Source organism: Scleropages formosus, chromosome 3, assembly GCF_900964775.1.
Source record: "Scleropages formosus chromosome 3, fSclFor1.1, whole genome shotgun sequence".
NCBI lineage: Eukaryota > Metazoa > Chordata > Actinopteri > Osteoglossiformes > Osteoglossidae > Scleropages > Scleropages formosus.
The window spans coordinates 21,681,600-21,700,439 of NC_041808.1; the positions used below are offsets into that span (position 1 = coordinate 21,681,600).

Below are 18,840 nucleotides of genomic sequence, written 5' to 3' on the forward strand. Positions count from 1 at the left end.
GCAGAGGTTTCGAGGCCCAAACGAAGGGAAGGACTTGTACAATTCAGCATTTGAATCTGTTTGGATGTGTCCCTATGTCCCATGCATTGCAATCAGTCAGATGCCATTGAAACAGAATATTCTTCATAATCTACACAAGGAGCAGTGACCTTGGGTACGGTATTGACTGTGAACAAAAAGCGAGTGGGCATGACTGAACGCTCAATAGCAGCTCTAATAGTGTGGGAACCCCAGAGGCTGAAGTTGCAGCTCCTGCGCAGTCCACAGGCGTGCTGAATGCAGAGAGCGCTCGAGGCTAACGCAGCTTGCTTCCCGATTAAACACATCTCAGTGGCGTTTGTGCCAATACCTATCGTGTCTGTTTGACTTCACACCGGCTGGAGCTCCTCTGTGAATCGATACTGTCGGTGCAGCAAACTGAAGGGGAAAATAAATCAACAGAACTCTATGCATTACTCGCGACGCGTTGCCGCCTGGTTGTACAGACTAAATGTAAGCTTGGTTAAAAAATGTGGGTCTTTTGCTGAGCTGGAGATGATTTCCTTTTGGCTTCTCTGTTTGAAACTGCTGGTAGGTAACAGCAAACACATTCTACTCTTGTCTCTCCCTTCTGTTTGTGGAATGATTGCTGCTGGATTTCTGCATCTCGTATGAAATATTTTCTCTGTGAGGGCTGTCTCTGTGCATGCCTTTTACCGTTGTTCTGCTCCGTTCTACTGATTTGGCATTTTTAAACCGACTGAGAGAATTTGCAGTGAGATGCTTCTGGACTGTTAATGAGCTTGTTTCCTTACCTTGACAGACATTGTGATAAAAATGCACAGTGTTCTAAGTGGCACAGGTAATTTCACTGAGCTATCCAACACGTATCACCACATTTGTACCAGAAAAACAGAACAGACAACCACGGAATAAAGCACCACCTCCGATTAGCAGCGTTTCTGCATTTTATAACATGTCGAAGTGCATAGTGTCTCGCTGTTTTTCGAAAGCCTGATCTTTCTGTAACGCGTATGCATATGTGTAACATATACTGTATGTATTTTAGTAGAAAAATAAGTTTTTTGATAAAATGTCTGGTAACAGAAAATGTTTTTGTGCTGAATATCAATATTCATAATAATTGGCTGGAAATATCATTTTTGCTAGAAGTGTTTTTGATAAAATCGGGTGCTGTAAAACTTCCATGGCACTTTAGTATCTTCTGATATAGCACATTAGTGATTAGTCGGTGTCACTTTTTTCTTTCTTTCATGAGCGCAATCTTTCCATGGAGAACTCTTGGGAAATATGATGTAATTACATTAACAGATATCTCAGATCAAGAAGAAAGCATCAGTCAAGAAAGGGAGCGCTTCACTTGTCTTCATAATTCTTATAATCACTGAAAGCTATGCCAGAAATATGGTCACACATGTTTACGGTACCATGTGCTTTTCACCTTCACCTATTAGGTTATGTTTGTCCATATCTGACCATTTCCTGGATCTTGATTGGATTCCAAATACCTCTTTACTGGCCAGACTGCTCTCTACAGGACCAAGACAACACTTTGTGCATAAGCCAAGGGAAACACTAGCAAATAACAGACACAGTAAACACTGGAAGTAAAAGAAACCGGCTCAAGGGGAAAAGCATGTGCAAAAGAAAGAGCATATGGTTAACACTTGAGTAGTGGTACTTACAGTACATCACACATCAGAACTTTACTAACAACCTGAAATTATTTTTTTGAAAAGAGTTGTCTTGCGTGGGTGTGATGAATACAGAACGTGACTCATTGTACAATGATTTCATCTTAATGTCAAAAGCATTTCCTATTTTTTTGTCTCTGAAATTTTTTGACTCACAAACAGAGGAGCATGAAGCTATTGTAGCTCTTCTCTGAAATTTTTCTAATGGCAAAATCAGAGGTGGTATAATTGCTTGGTTCTTTATGCGAAATGTGTGAATCCAATTTCCAACATGTCTCATCTCTGGGAATACATCCTGGAAGGCTGAACATCCCAAACTCCTCAGGGCCCCTGCCCCCTCCTCTCACCCACATGACAGTCCTGCTCTCTCTCCTGCAGAATTAGGTCCTGACAGTCACGCACTGCCAGAACAGAGCAGTGGAGGCGTGGGCGAAAACATTTAATCCAGCAGCCTTACATAACAGTTTCAGCCCATTCTGTAGGATTTCTGCTCTACCTAGCAGGCAACAAAATAACAGTGTATTAAAGCACATCTAGAAAGCATAAAGTTTGCATATAGATTAACTTCTGCAAATATTTGCACCTGATGAGTAAGTTTCCCAGAAAATTGCAACATAATCCTGATAACATAAACTGAAATGGAATCTGTTTTAATATCTCTAGTTTGAAAATGTGTAACTGAAGGTTAATTTACACACATTCACACATTTTTATGAAACTGTGAACCAATTTGCAAAAACAGAAAATCAAACATCGAATAATTTTTTGCCGTTTAAATATTTGTTTACAAATAATAGATATACAGTATGTAATAGGTACATACAGAGAGCGAGAGAGAGTCTGGCCACTTACAACAGCATTACATACACAAATGCGGTAAGTAAAACTCGTACACGTTTCAGCAGCTATCGTAAAATGCTGAAATGTTCATAAGAATGCTTTAAACAGCAGGCCATAATCCGCCTCTAAATCACATAAGAATTACATACTCCAGTTTTTTTTAAATTGGGTTACAATTAACTATATTTTAAAAAACTTAATTCCCATATCATATATGTCACAGACGGAAAAAACTGGTAAATGCTTTACAGAAAGGTATGTGGAACATATTTTTCACAGATAACAGATTGAGCACTAAACAATTCCTTCATAATATAGCCATCTCGGTGTAAATCTGTGTTTATTGTTCCATTTTACAGCTTCTTTGTTAGAAAAGAAATGTATTCAGAGAAATGGTAGGTTTGCTCATTGCCAATGGGTTCCAGTTATGTGGATGGAACAGCTGGGTCATGAGTGATTTAGAATTTCTTTACATAGTCCTGTGAAATATCTTTCAAAACGGGTCTTTCATGACTACCCACATTTGATTCTTGTTTTTTAGAGAGCCACAACGGGTATAAAAAGAGGGAATGGAAATGAACTGAGTGAAGGCTGCAGCCACACTCAAAACCAGAGACAAAAAGAACAAGAATACTTCCCAGGAGCTGTTACCATAGAGACCAGCAGCCTTTCAGAAATGGCCACTGTAAATGACAACAAGATGGAATCTATGGAAACAGAGATGACAGAAAATGAAGGCTCACAAGGGGAGGAAGAAAAAGCTTGTATCCAAACAGATATCGAAGACTCCATAAAAACAGAAGACAGCGTAGAATTATCAGAAGATCTGTCTCCAGATGAAGACGGAATCACTGAGCTTAAAGATTTAGGAAATGGAGATGAAAACTTCCAAGGTAGGTCTAGTAAAGATTCAGTTTTTGAAAAAGGACAAGAGCAACTATATCGGACAGAGTCCATGACCTCAACTATTTCAGACTCCCCCTCAAGCACAGGAAGTGTATGTGAGAATATGTTAGCTCAAAAATCACAGGATATGATGGATTACGAGGAAAGGAAACAACCAGCACTCACAGAAGAAGCTGAAGACACCCTGATCTCAAAAATCCAAGACCTTGAGGGCACCATAGAAATAAATACACAAGAAAATTTTACACAACAGGAAACAGAGGAGTCAGTCTTAGAAAAGTGTATCAGAGAGGAAACCTCGTCTGATATCTCCAACGAGTCTTGTCACAATCTCGAGCAAGATGACTTGAGTGATTGTGTTCAGGTTGAAATAGCCATAGTTTCATCAGACAGTGAGTCAGATGACAAGTGGAGGGCCATATTTACTTCCTCAGTAAATAAAGACGAAGCAGATGGTATGTTTTCAGACAACATCCAAGAGACCAGTTCGCAAGAACAACCTGTTCCAATGGTTTACGACTCAGAGGAAGGCTCTGTGGAACATGAAAAGAGACCTGAAGCTGAGATAGAAGACAGCACAGATGATCTGATGCAGAATGAGCCACTTCCAGAAAATGAATTTTCTACTCAGTTACCTAACTTGTCTAAAATATCTGAGGATGAAGAGGAAACTAGTTCAAGTCTGGCTAAACATAAATCATACACAATAAACTCTGCAAGGGCCAACACAGAAAAGAAGATACCCAGTGACTACTGTGTAATCCAAGAAACGAAGAGTGAAAATGTCAGTACTGAGCATGTAGACTTTACAGTGGCTCGCAAACAGTGGCTAAAGATGGAGGAAGAGACAAAACAGCAGGTGCTCCAACCAACAGTTAAGCAGGGCACCTGTCAGGGGGGCCACAGCCTCATGTACACTCCAGTGCGGAACATAGAGAAGCCTAAGAAAGACACAGAGCTTGACAGCTTGGGACTAAGGGAACCATCATACACTCAGTACAGTCCATGCTCAGAGGACTCAGGACTGGGAGACTCCAGCTACCGGTCACCTTATGATGATGTGGAGACCCCCATTGAGAGGGAAATCCGTTTAGCCATGGAGCGAGAAGAAAGCCTCCGACGTGAAAGAGGGCTCCCCAGCACCACAGAAGGTTTATCAGGCAGAACCAGACCAGCAACACTCCTCCCATGTAGGTCTGACAAAACTGAGGAGAGGCAAAAGATGACTGAAGCCCAGGAGGACAGTTGCAGATCGTACAGGTCTCCCAGCACAAAGACGCCATCCTTCCCTCTTGCCTCCTCGCCATCCTCAAAGAGTCCTTCATATCATGAGATGGCAGCCAACAATGTTATAATCCTTGAGCCAGATTCACACAGCGGTGGCCACAGACACTGTGCTCAGACTCCCCTGACTTCTCCAGAGTTGAGGAAGTTTGGAGAATGGCCCTCTGAAACTACCAACATAATCATACTGGAGACATCCAACCTGGTCATACGTAGTGCATCCGAATTCTGTCTCAACACCGTTTACCAAGATGCACAGGAGAGCACATTCCTGAACAATCCCTTCTTCAAGCTGCGCTCCAGGAGCACCCACTCCCTGGTAGACCAGGAGATCAAGTTAGTCAAGCAAAGAGAAGAAGAGCTCAAGCAGCAAAGGGCACAACTTTATGCAAAACAAAAATATGACACTGTCCTGGTGTCCCCAAACTTAAAGGACAGCCTAAGCTTCGATAAAACAGGTATGTCAGACAATTTCAGCTGTTATTTTATCTGTTTTGTGGCTCCTTGTAAACCCTGCCAATTCAAATTTTGTAAGAGCTGCACATAATATGATAATTACTGGATGTAGTTTGTATGTGAAGCATCTTACGCTACTGTGTTTTCTTCACCAGATTTGCCAGTTAGGTGCAAATCCTCCCCATCATCACCACTGAAGACTGCTCGTAAGATGGACCGCTCCACACTGTCTTGTGACTGCAAGGTAAAGTATTCAGGGCTACTTCCTTGACTGAGTTGTATAATGTACACAATATTGCAAAAGAAAAACTACTGGAAGGTAAGTGTGAGGTAAACCACTAGTAATCTAATTACCTTGATTGAACAGGATTACAATTTTTACAATTTATTTCAACAATCAAATTTGATGATTAGAAAAAAGTCAAATTTGTAAATCAATTACTGGGCATGTTGCATGGGAATGAAATCAGCAGACCTTGATTTTATCAGAATCCGTCTTCCCAGTTTACAGAGAACTTTTCTGGAGTGCGCCGCAAGAGCACCATGGCAATGCGCTGGGAGGCGGGGGAGTTTGCAAATCATCCATAACAATGAATTCAAAACGCCAATCACATTTGAGATGATAAGAAAAAATGCTTTGTATCTGTTTTCTAAACTGGGTGTCATGCTGCATAAATTCATACAAAAACCTTGCAAAATGCACTGCGTGTGTCACAGACTACCTAGTAAAACAGTTAAGAGACTTCAGTTGTGATATATTTAATTGTTCAGGTAAGGAAAAAGGAGTTTACTGTATTTTCTACTTGAATATTTTTCCAGAAATATAGGCCTGTCAAGTGTAATGAAATAAAAGGAATATTAAACATGCTCTACCAGAGACAAATTTTTGAAAAGTCTACCTAACAATTATATATTTGTTATCCATAAATACAATATAAGTTTTAATCCATTTTATATGGCACACAATGTTAATTTTGTTTGTAACATCAACAGGTTCAATATTTAAAATTTACAGACTGCAATGAACTGCTCACAACAGCTCACAGCTGACCCGATATAAAAACCAAACTACAGAATATTGCAATTCAGAAAGAATGGCTTGACAGCAAGACATATGCATTATTCTACTTCTATTAAGTATTTTGCTGAAGAGATTCAAAAAACATTTTGGAGATCTAAAATTACTTTTAAAAGACTTTATAAGTTTTCACAGCATTTCAGGATATGTAATTTTCATAAATTCTGTATTGCTAACAATAACAAGGGGATACACAAGAAATACAGAAATTTAAAGATAAAATATTGTCTTAATGTTGAAATTGAAAATAGAATTCATTTTAAATGGGGAAACATTATGTAAAGTATAATAGTTTGTTTATTATAGTTTATTATAGTTTGTTAAACCACGTGCAATGACAAATGAAAGTTCAATTCAAATAGTGCAGCCCTGTTTTCTTTTTATGAAATCATTAAGATGTAATTATTTCAGGGGGCGCAGCAGCGCAGTGGGCTTGGCCAGGTCCTGCTCTCTGGTGGGTCTGGGGTTCGAGTCCTCCTTGGGGTGCCTTGTGATGGACTGGCGTCTTGTCCTGGGTGTGATCCCTCCCCCTCCGGCCTTGTGCCCTGTGTTTCCGGGTTAGGCTCCGGTTCGCCACAACCCCGCTCAGGACAAGTGGCTTCAGCCAATGTGTGTGTAATTATTTTTCTTCAATCCAAATGCGAAATTGATTAATATTTAAATGTACATATGAAGATTAATTTTAATATGAATTATTACATCATAATATCGGTACTGCATTTGGAAAACTCAGTATCCTTCTAAAATTCAGAGGAATTATGGCTTCCACATCCTGACAACTTTGTTCTGACTTTTGCTGTATGACACTTTGCAGCAGTCTGCCTTTCAGAACTAATACGAAACATCAATAAGCATTTAGGGTGGGACAGAATGCCTTTCAGAACAAAAAAAAACCCATCTGCTATTGTGTCCGGAAATCGTTAATCTGCCTTGGCTGATCTGTCTAATATAGTATTGTCCAGTAGTTTAAATAAGCACTGGTATTAATGCTGCATGCCTTTTATTAGCCTCTTTGTTTGCTGCTGCTGACATACTTAAGAATGGAAGACGAAGAGGATTGTTTGGGCTCTAGAGCTCTTGTTATCGGTGTTGAAATATGCTACATTTATAAGGTTATAAAGGCTGAATTTTACTGAAGCTCAATTTGAACTCTGTGGATGTGAATGTGATGCAGTACTTTTACAACTTTAAAGTGGATGTCCTGAGTCACACTCAAAATAAGTGACAAGCTTGCCCATCATTCTGACGAAAAACAGCACCAGAAAGAGTTCTGTACGAACATTTAATTTCTTTAAGATGTTAATTTTTATTGCTGGTGCCACGGTAGCTCAAATACTTTGATTTACATTACGTTGATGTAATATTTGTATGTTTGTGTACATTTCAGTTTGATTTGCGTTTCATGAGGGTTTTGGTTTTCAGTGTAATACATTTAAGAAACTTCAGTGTTGACTTAAAAGGATTACTAACACTAAGTAGAGATTTTGCCACATACTGTTTTCTGTATTGTATTCTAGTTCTGTGTTTTCTCAAAGGATGTTTCCACTTATGAGTATTGCTTGTGTCCTTCTCAGATTCCAAAGGTTTATGTGACTGGAAAAATAGAACACACAGCCAATTCCATTACCCTCATTACAGTATTTTTTTTGCTTTGGTTACAGTTGTGCCCTTGTGTTTTCTTTTTTCTGGGATTTCACATAGCATTGTGCTACCAAAAATGCCAGCAAAATAAAGTTGTATTCATTAATATAACAATGGTCACACTGGTGTTGCCAAGTCATTACGTCGCAAAAGCATACGCTATGAATTGAGGTCAAAAGGTGCAAAGGCAGTTAAGGCAGTCTAAGCTGAACACCTGTACTTACTGTAGAATGTTCTCAGTTTTGGTCAAAATGACATGTAATGTGATTCACTGCAATTGCTTTGTTTTTCCAGGTAATTCCAGTAAATCGCATTTTCAAGGAAAGCTAAGGCGACATAAGGACAATTGGTGACAATTAAACACACATACAGAACAGCAAATGTTGCAGATAGATAACTAAACAGTAACTGAAGAAATGTTTTTGGACTGTTAAAAGTACATTTTCTGAAAAACCCCCAGTATCAAAAACACATTAATGGTTTGTTTTTTGCCATTTTTTTGCCAACACATTTACATCAGACCTGCGAATTTCCTTTGAGTGTGAATGAATTTTGAATCGTACATCAGAATTGTAGAATTTAGAAGATGAGAGAAGTCTTTCAATACCCAAATAAAATTATTTTTCCAAAAAGGAAAACCATTTATTAGATACATTCCTGATTGATAGATCAAGAACAGCAATATTTTTCCACTTCTCAAAGATCTGGTGAAAGCATGTTTGAGCATCTCACAGATCTCAGAGAACAAAACAATTCAGAACATTTATGTATTGTTTTGCTTCAAAATGATAGCACATTAAAATGTATATGGACATCCTTGCATTTAACTTTAATTTTGTCGGTGATGAAATTTCAATAAAACTTTTAAACTAAGACAACTCATTTTCGAAATTTGATCTTCTGATTTGCAGCAAGGTTTCCATTAATCGGAGACTTGCACAATTAATATTTTCTAAAAAATTATTGTTTGGTTTTTAAAACTGACCCAGAATTATGGACCTAAACAAAAGATCTAAATCCATATATCAGCACTTCTCATTGTTCAACAATTTCAAGCAAACCCAAATTCACACACATATTTGGTCATGTGCAGATTTGCCTTACGAGAATAGAGATTCAGTGTCCCACTGCTCATACATCACTTCGAGAATCCCACTCCCAAGATTTCTTACACACTGCTTATTAAATACAAAAGTGTGATCAAGAATGCCAGGTTTCCACTGATGTAGACTGCCAGGACCACCTTTTTAAACAGGACATCCTGCGGGTAGACAGATTAACTGAGAAATTTACAAACATACTCTAGTTGAAGTAAGGGACTTTGCTTGAATTCACATTTTTTAACTGTACCTGCAGCTGTACACTTGCAGATGCAAAGGGGACTCCACCTTCATCTTCTCTTAATTTATCCACTGTAAGAGTGCATGAGACATCAATGTATTGCACAAAAGCAACTGTAATTTCATCTGAACGAAAATAATTATACCCAAAGTTAAATTAAATCCTAATTCCATGTACATTATCATTCTTCATTGTAACCTGTGTTCATATATACATACACACAAACACGTATACACACAGAGACAGTTTATAAAATAGCTCATACTCAAAGGTACACTGCCATTACTATCCCTGATGTGATTAAATATTTGAGCTACCATTTTCTCTTGTTTAGAGCTCACTACGCCAACACTATCACACTAAAGAATCAAAAAGTGAGGAGGGGAAAAAACATGGACATAGCAGACCTTTATAAAATAGGACCTATGCCACAATCCCACCTCCCCTTATATGAAATATATGTATATGAAAATGTATGTATGTATGTAATCCAAAAACAAGAATTACATGGGTTTAGTTTAAACTGCTTACAAATGAACCAGAGCTACATTTAAAAGGTTTTAAGAAAGAAATGAAAGTAAGTTTGCAAACCCCATTTAAGGAGGCGTCTCTCATGAAGTTCCAGCAACAGAGCTGCCATGGCACCCCAACAGAGGATGCCAACGGTGATACCCATACACAAGGGTGTTTCCAGAAGCAAGGCTTGCTGCTGCATGCCAAGGAACACTGCTGCAACTGTGGCAACACAAGCGCTGCTTAGGTACCACAGTGAACCCACTCAACATGTGTGGGCTACAGCACAACATATCACCACAAGGTAACTGGTCTAGCATGATCAGGTAAAATTACACATTTATAAGAGGTAACAATAATAAAGTATTCAAAGTAAAGCAGAAGAGGAAAAAAAAAGAAACAGGACCAATGCAGATATTTATGCATGGGCAATCTTACCTGCCATTATCTGTATAATAGTACCTCCCCCAAAATGAAGCCAGTTGAATATGTGTCTTCTAGAAAGAAAAAAAGCATTTGTTTTTAAATGCAATATTAAAACAGAGAAACAAATAGATAATCTTTAACATGAGGATGACAACTACCATAACCATTCAGACCTACTTAGTGGAAGTTTTCTACCCACTAGGGTAATTAACGTGTTGTTAATTCTTTGCTTATACTACTTAAGTGAAGTCAAATCATTCCTTTGTCACATATGGAATTTAAAAGGCGATGAAAGTTTTTCATTCCTCTTCACACTTGCTATTTTTAAGCAGACTGTGGTCCTGGATTTGGAATCTTACCGCGGGGACCCCTGGTGGGGTCTGAAGACAGCTCCAAGGGGTTGGAGGATGGTGAAGACCATGACAACACAGCCCAGGCATGCATGAGCTCCAGCACGCTAAAGATGAAAGCAGAAATCACAAAAAAAAAAAAAAAGAACCACAATGCCAGGCTGTACTGCCCCTGAATTTGAAACAAGCTGCATTCATTTTTAGACAAGTACCTGCAAAAAACCTAATGTACAGTGAGCCACTGCTGAATCAGTCATTCTGACCATATCATTATTTGACCTGCAGCCACAAAATAGTTGTGGAGACTGCAGTAAGTGATACAAAGGACCTGGACTATGGAAATTACATGATAACTAAAGCACCTCTGGCAGGAAACTGAAATTTTTCTGGGGGGAACAATAAACCAATTACATGAGCCAGGTAGAAGACAGCGGACATGCTTCAATGGAAATCGCCTGTGAAATGTCTCAATTACCATCAAAAAGTAGGTTTGTACATAACACTGGTACAATGAACAGGGATTCTCTCTATCCATACACACCACAACATACAAAGGCTGAAATGTGCACATGGCACACAAGATCAACATACTTTGCTCCAGCCCCAACGATAAATGAAGGGAAGAGTGAAACTGATACAGGTGAGCAGCACTGTTAGACTCATCAGCCCACGATGCACCTGGGGACATATGAACAAAGGTCTCAAGGTGTGAGCTGATCATTTATTAACATATAAGAGTGTTCCTCTCTTATAAGTACATAAATCAATGCAGAACTTCAACCTCTAAGTTGATCTCATCAGCCAAACTACACTAAAAAATGCCCATCAATGCAAAAGGTTGCTTTAATTGACTGAAAATATTGATGTACACCTATCACCTTATTCAAATGCAATCACCAATTAACAATTATTTGAACTTAGCATAACAACCATAGTACCCAATTAATGTTGGGCTGTTTATTATTATTTTTACTGCTAGATTCTATTTTACTGCAGCTTTGAGTAAAAATGTGAAAGATAATTATCAAGTCACTGGAAAGTATAGATTAATGGGTTCGTTTTCATTCAAGGCTGAAAAAAAGGATGAACCCACTAGAAAGAAGAAACCCCTAAGTGATGCAGACATTGTTTCAGCAAGACTTACTTGAAACCAAACCTTCTGTCCAAACAGTGTTGTATTGGGCCACTCCAGTTTAAAGAATCGTGCAACAATAATACCAGTGCTCACCAATGTCACCCAGGCAATGAACATAAGGGCGCCTAGCAAATAAGACAATTCCTCTCAATAAATCTAAGCTTTTTAGAATATGACCAGAAGAACAGAACCTACAGATTACAAAGGTTAATAAAAATTGCATATACAAATAGATTTACAAATATTTGGTCTGTGCATGTGTAAAAAATGTCTTCACAAAATATTCACCGCTGCACATTCAAATTAAAATGTACATAAACTGATTGCATTTTCTACTTACAGTTTAAAATGTGTTAAATATATTACACTAGCAAAGAGGGGAAAATCATTACTGTCGCCGATTCAAATTTTAATGTGTAACGGCTAAAAACGTTTAATAATTCAAGAGGTGAATGTTTTCTGAAGGCACTTTGTGTATGTATAGTATTTGTTGCAGCAAATGATTTTTCAGCTTACTTGTGTAAACTTACCATGAAACTTAATTATCAAAGGAGAGCGTGAACCACTTAAATTCTCAGGCATTCCAGAAATTACTTTTTCTTTAGTAGAAATAAGAGGCTGTCGATTATGCCTGTGGATCACACCTTTGGACAGCGAATGAGATTCAGGTTAATTTCACACATACAAACAGCATGTGGCCTGTATCAAAATGTGCCCCAGTATGTATTTATCTCCTCTGCTGCTAATTGGTGGTAATATAACTGGAAATTGCCTTCTACTTTTACAACATACTACACAAACCAAACAATGGCAGTTCAATCGTTTCACAAAACAAATGAAGAACTTGCAGCAGCCTTTGAAAGAGCTCTAAAAGAACAAGACATATTAAGTCATTGGGCAGAAACACTGAGATAGCACTGTTTCTGTGGTACTTTTAATGCAATATAAGCTAGTTGTTTCATAACTTAAATGAGCTGACCCCAAAGCTATCCTAAGAGATCTGACTTGACATTTTTTCCCATTATAAAGTGATACTGTGAAGAATGCTTAGCAGGTTCAGGCAATTAAAACATGTGATAAATTATATTACAAGGTGGAAAAGGGACTATGGGAGCTATTACTGTATAATTAGAGCGGATGTAATAAAAGTAAACTGCAGTGCAAGTTTCCTGAACAGCCACATACACACAATACCATATTCCAAAGTACAGATGGAAAGAAAAACAATCCACACTTTCTTCCAGCCCACAAAAAAAAGAAACCCCTACAAGGATTTCTGCTGATTTTGTCAACGTATTTTCCTAATTGCAGGTGTACTAATCTGCAGGAAGCATAATGATAGTTATTTTAATGACATAACCTTTAAACCTGAAGCATCAGTCATAATAACCATAATAGTAGTTACTGTTGCCAGAGAACTGCACTTCTCTTACTCATTACAATGAGACCTAAATCGCAAGCCATCTTTATGAAAATCATTGCAACACACTTAACAAAATACACACACACACACATCTTCAGAACCGCTTGTCCCTTACGGGGTCACGGGGAACCGGAGCCTACCCGGCAACACAGGGCGCAAGGCCGGAGGGGGAAGGGGACACACCCAGGACGGGACGCCAGTCCATCACAAGGCACCCCAAGCGGGACTCGAACCCCAGACCCACCGGAGAGTAGGACTGCGGTCCAACCCACTGCGCCACCGCACCCCCCTTAACAAAATATTAACTATATAAAACCTATTGCTGCACACAGTTTTCTGAGAATACATAAGATATACCTGAAGAAAAGTTGGAAAAAGAAAAGGAAAAAAAAACACTTACCAAAGTCAGCCGTACCATGTGCCAAAAATATGTAGAACCTCTCATCTAGATTGAACCTGTTCTGGTTGTTTGGGATGTGAATATTTCTGCGGAAGCTGCACTGAATGATCCCATCAGATAACCTCCACGCCACGTCAGTCAGCACACCCTACGTTGAGAGATAAGCAGGTTGATGAATGTTTTTGCACAGACTCTGATATTTTATGCAGGTTTAAACTGAAAGAATTAGCACATTTTTTAGAACAGCATTCAGAAAATAAGAAACAAGCAAAGAAACACATTATCTCCAAATGGCACGGTTCCTCACAAAATCCAGTTTTTGGTCTTTCCCTACTGCCCCCCACATAACCTCCACTCTATTTAGCTCATCTCCCCAGAGAAACATGAAAGGGCCACAAATTCTCTCTTCTAGCTCCTAAAATGTGGAATGAGGATCAACTGAACATCTAGTATGCTCAAAGTTTTCTGACTTTCTCCTGGCTTTTGAACACTCATCTCTTCTCTTTCGGAACTGTTATATGCTACTCATGATCCTTCCCATAGTATCTTGCTCGCATTGCTTTACTGCAAGCTGTTAGTTTTACTTTGCTGACAAATTTTGAGCCCCCCGCAATAATTGTGTCTTGACCTGTCCTAGTCTGATTTTGCATTAGCTTCAAAAAATAAAGTTGTGTCCTAGATTGTCATGCGATCATCTTGAGACCATTTAAGTACTTCTTGATCAAAGGAATCAGCAGAAAAATTAATACTAGTACTCTAAGTTAAACGATTTTTAGAGTTCTTCAGTGACAAGTGTGTCTACCTGGAAACCATTAAATTTGAATGAGATGCACAAAGCAAGAAAATTTCTGATGATGTCTAACTTTGGTTAGAGGGTGGAAAGATATGTTAATTGCATGGGCGTGGTGGCGCAGCGGGCTTGGCCAGGTCCTGCTCTCTGGTGGGTCATGGGGTTCGAGTCCCGCTTGGGGTGCCTTGTGACAGCCTGGCGTCCCGTCCTGGGTGTGTCCCCTCCCCCTCCAGCCTTGTGCTCTGTGTTGCCGGGTTAGGCTCCGGTTCACTGCGACCCCGCTCAGGACAAGCAGCTTCAGCAAATATGTGTGCGTGTGTGTATTCTTAATATTAATGCATAAATTGTAGAGTCCCTTTTAGCAGTTTCCATGTGGAAATAGGAACAAACCTCAGGTTCCAGCTCTGGATGTGTTCGACCTTCAGCATACGCAGGACTGATTTCAACAAGATCACCATTCCGCACACAAAGGTATACGTCATCATTCCCCTGTCGAAAACAATACAATTCACACATAGATTAGCCTGGCCACAAAGAAACATCAAATTACATTTGCAACACAGTCATCCCACAAAATATCCCACGCCATTGATTCAAGTTATGAAATACGAGGTATTTGTTCGCATTTGTGAGAACCAAACTTCGTTTTCGTATGCCTACCAATCACTGAACAGCAGGAGACATTAAAATTAAATTGTTTAGCAGACAGACACTTTTCCGAAAAGGAACACCAAATGATTAGGCAGTAGTTAGCCGAAATCTTTATCTAAAGTGTCTTACAGTGCTAGATACACTACAGCAAGGTGCCTACACTCATTCACCCATTTATAGACCAGGGCAACACATTCACACACAGACACACACTAACGGCAATTTACAGCCACCGGTTTGCCTGAAACATCATCTATGAATTATGGGAGGAAACCCATCCAAAAACACGGAGTACGTGCAAACTGCACACAGACTGAGTAGGAATCGAAGCCATGCCCGATGACAGTCCAGGCACTGAGACACATGCCAACTTGTTTTGTCAGTGTGAATTACGTTACATTGTTTTCACAGATTTGTCTTTAGTGTTCTGTTTTTTTCTTTTTTTCCCCCCTTTAAGAGGTTGGATTCATAAGCAAACGTTAAGTATCCTATATACACATTTGCACTTATGAACAAATGCAGACTGATAGCCATACAGTATTTCAAAGCATTTAATGAAGGGAAACTGCAGTACGTTGTGTTATGATGGCTAATGTTAACTGTTGAAGTGACGCTCCATTTTCATTGAGTTTGATGATATTTTTGCAAAACTAGGTAGTTCGATTCTGGAGCTCAGAAAAATGTAAAAATTTCTACCATCGAAAGTAATCAGATCTTCAAGTTATAGTAATTCACCTTGCAAAGTTGCAAAGTCTTTGGTAACAAATTACCCTCAGAAGGTGGGACTATACTATACTCTGGTTTAGACTGTCTTTACTGTGTGCCAAGGGCTACGTTATTCTCTTTACCACCTTGGTAACTAACAGTTACATTATTTCATTCTCTGTTGTTTCAGTGACCATGTTAACGCAAAACACAGACTATACCTCAGTTTTAAAAACATGGTTATTTTTTGAAAAACTAAAACTACCTCCATCTGTGCACTCCTGAGAATGAAACAAAAAGCTTGCATGAGGAAAGGACATATTCAGGGAGCACCTACCATCCATTTGTCAAAGGACAAGGCAAACGACACATATCCCTCAGCAGGACCACTGAGTTGGAACTGTACTGTCTGACCCATGTGGGTGAAAGACAAGAAAAAGCACCGAGGGTCAGACCCGGGATCACAGCCCACTGGGTCCCGGAGGCAGGACATGTTGCGGCCACAGCCCTCTGAGCTGAACTGAAGTAGAGAGAGGGACAAAGGGAAAGGGAAACCTTTGTCATTAGGAAACAAGAACTCATTTCATGTCCATCGTGATCAAGTTTTTTTTTTTTCTTCCCTCTAACTTACAGGCTCAAGCAGTTTTGATGGAGTTGTGGTCCCAGCAGATGTTGTGGCAGGCAGTTGTGAGGGAGGGGCTACCCCACTCTGGGATACAATTGGGCCTGGAATTTGTGCCCAGTAGACAGAGTAGTCTTCAAGTACAGTTGCTCTAAAAAGTAATTGTGAAAACACCATTCTTAAAGGTCAGAAGAAAATTATTTATTGAAAATCATTTTCTTTCATGGCCTGCTGTTTCCCTTCCCCCATGCCCTCGTCTCCCCATCCTTCCAGTTGGTTACTCACAGGAACTGGACAGAATGTGGGGCATCTTGTGGAGCAATCCAGATGGCCTGTATTTCCACCTGTGTATCTGCACTGGTGTGGCTGACGGCAGATCCCTATAAATAAATAAATAAATAAATAAATAAATAAATAAATAAATAAGTAAATGGGCTCTTTTCAGAATTTAAAGTGTACACTGCAAACACCACTGGGGCACTGAATCAGAACACAGTGCACAGCCATTGGGTGAGGGTTGTTTTGTAAACTCATTCGTGTCAGAAACCTGCTAATTAAAGTAAGCCTACACGTGCAAGTGTGTCTACCTGTGTGGGCCCACAGTTCAAAAGCTGCGAAACAGATGGATTCACAAGTGTGAAAGTTCCCACTGCATCACTATTCAGGTTCGCTGCGTCTCGAGCTTCGATTAGGAAACCCTTGAAGGGCGTGGCCAGAGGGGCAGGTGCAGAAAGGGTTACTGAAATCATAACCACGTAGAATAGTTATCGTTAACAAACACGGACACACAATAAAAGCATTTCAAAACAGGTATTCCGTGCCATAAACTATTACTTGAATAAGCGATTAATGACACTGTACTTAATATTTTAAAAATCAAAGTTTTTTCACTGACCGTACCTTTAATTTGATCACCAGGGTTGAAATTAATTTTATCCACTATTATTTCATAAGGGCTGGGTGTGGGACTAGGTACATGACCTCCATGTTTTGGTAACATGCTTTCGCAGGACACGGTCACTTTTCCACTACTATAACCAGCAACGGTCATCCAGCAAGCAGCCACAAAAACCAAGAGAACAGTCATCTGTAATGAAAGTAATAACGGGCACACAACAGCACATTACGTTCATACGGCAGAACACGTTTTCAAAGGAAAACTCAACACAAGTTAGAACACGGTCCCTTCAAAGTGTCCTCATATAGAAAAAGGGATATTGCAATGAGTTCTCATTCTTGTTACGTTAATCATTCTTCTGCAGAAGATTAGCCTGTTCTGCCTTCGAAGATAAGACACTGTTTCCCTAGGCAGTTAAGTAAATGCTGAGGAATGTTACAAGAAATATTAACTCTGTTCTAACAGTATATAATAAAGTTTAGAACAATATGAAAAATTAGGGAAATTTATTTTAAAAAATAAATAAATCTGTCATAAGATAAAGATAGGAAGCCCTGCTTCAGCAGAAAACTCCCCAGTGCTGGAGCAAGAAGAACAGTGTGGCTGAGACTATGGGCTTCCCTCACACACACACACACACACACACACACACACACACACACACACACAGCAGTACACTCCAAACACACTGAGCTAAAAGGGACAGAACACCGAGTGCAAACAGTACATTTTCATTTCAGACACCTCATCATCTGCTGGATCTTTCAGCTCATTTTACTTGGTTATCATTGCGTTTTACCATCATTTGCTAGGTTATTGCACTACTAAGCCTTTTTAATTTATCATTCATAGCTGGATGGCACATATCTCACATAATAACATTTTGATTAATTTTTTTCTTGATCTAGTGCACTGGTTAAGGAAATATCATCTCCCACAGGGTTCAGCCTATACTGTAGTCAAAATGCTGAACTGGGCTGAACCATAACCGATAACGCGGTGCTCCCACATGAACGCGTAGTAGTTTGCGTTTCACTGCCCCGCTTTTGACTACAAGTAGCGGAGAGCTCTCGGGTTAGTTAGGGTTAGTCGCTAAGATCTAGTGCCTTTTACACTTTGAGCCGCCAGTTATGGTGTTTAATTCCATTCACGGTACGACAAAAGTTTTTCAAGACTGAAGTCCAGAAGTAAGTGAGCAAATTAAAAACGCATAACTACAAGGAACCCTAAGTACTCCTTAATTATTTCTGATTTGCATAAGTAATTGTCTGTCATAAAACATGATGCTGTAATTTTTGCAAACGACTTAGCCCTGTGATACGTGCTTTTTGAAGAAAAAAAAAAACAACTGCTTTGCAAGAAGTTGTATCTGTCAAAAAAAAAGAAAAAAAAAAACTGAATTCAATCATTAAGTACATGCATAAATATTTTTCTAGATGAAATATAATGGTTCCCGGGGGAGGGGTGTTGGTGGGCAAAAAGGTACTCACCTTGAGTTCTGCGTTTGCACTTCTGCGATGCAACGGCGCTCGGACGCTCCGTCCCACCGGTCCTAAGACTCCTTCTGGGCTCAGTGGGCGGCTCCCCGCGGCGCGACTCCCCTATACTCCCCTCAGTGCCAGCCGGCCGGCCGGCCTCCCTCCCCCTCGGCATTCCCCTCTGGTTTCCGAACACAAGGTGGAGACAC

General features: G+C 39.6%; 2 protein-coding genes across 3 annotated transcripts; one reads left to right on the top strand and one right to left on the bottom strand.

Annotated features, from left to right (window-relative positions):
• Nucleotides 1–237: 237 nt before the first annotated feature.
• On the top strand, nt 238–6,322 carry LOC108935090 (uncharacterized). Its single transcript, XM_018753372.2, has 4 exons — nt 238–570; nt 3,076–5,182; nt 5,336–5,424; nt 5,685–6,322. The coding sequence occupies exons 1-4, from the start codon at nt 448–450 to the stop codon at nt 5,766–5,768; spliced, it is 2,403 nt and encodes an 800-aa protein (XP_018608888.1). The 5' UTR covers nt 238–447; the 3' UTR covers nt 5,769–6,322.
• Nucleotides 6,323–8,777: 2,455 nt separating this feature from the next.
• LOC108935096 (putative ferric-chelate reductase 1) lies at nt 8,778–18,792 on the bottom strand. Of its 2 annotated transcripts, none has more exons than XM_018753384.2 (16): nt 18,644–18,792; nt 17,156–17,342; nt 16,843–16,994; nt 16,541–16,635; nt 16,265–16,406; nt 15,971–16,153; nt 14,668–14,766; nt 13,488–13,635; nt 12,195–12,308; nt 11,674–11,789; nt 11,121–11,207; nt 10,539–10,636; nt 10,192–10,250; nt 9,832–9,975; nt 9,250–9,311; nt 8,778–9,160 (listed from the first exon to the last, which is right to left on the bottom strand). In XM_018753384.2, the coding sequence occupies exons 2-16, from the start codon at nt 17,340–17,342 to the stop codon at nt 9,068–9,070; spliced, it is 1,779 nt and encodes a 592-aa protein (XP_018608900.2). In that variant the 5' UTR covers nt 18,644–18,792; the 3' UTR covers nt 8,778–9,067. The 2 variants fall into 2 exon arrangements, with proteins under 2 accessions (XP_018608900.2, XP_018608901.2); XM_018753385.2 differs by lacking the exon at nt 18,644–18,792 and adding an exon at nt 18,305–18,355.
• Nucleotides 18,793–18,840: the final 48 nt, after the last annotated feature.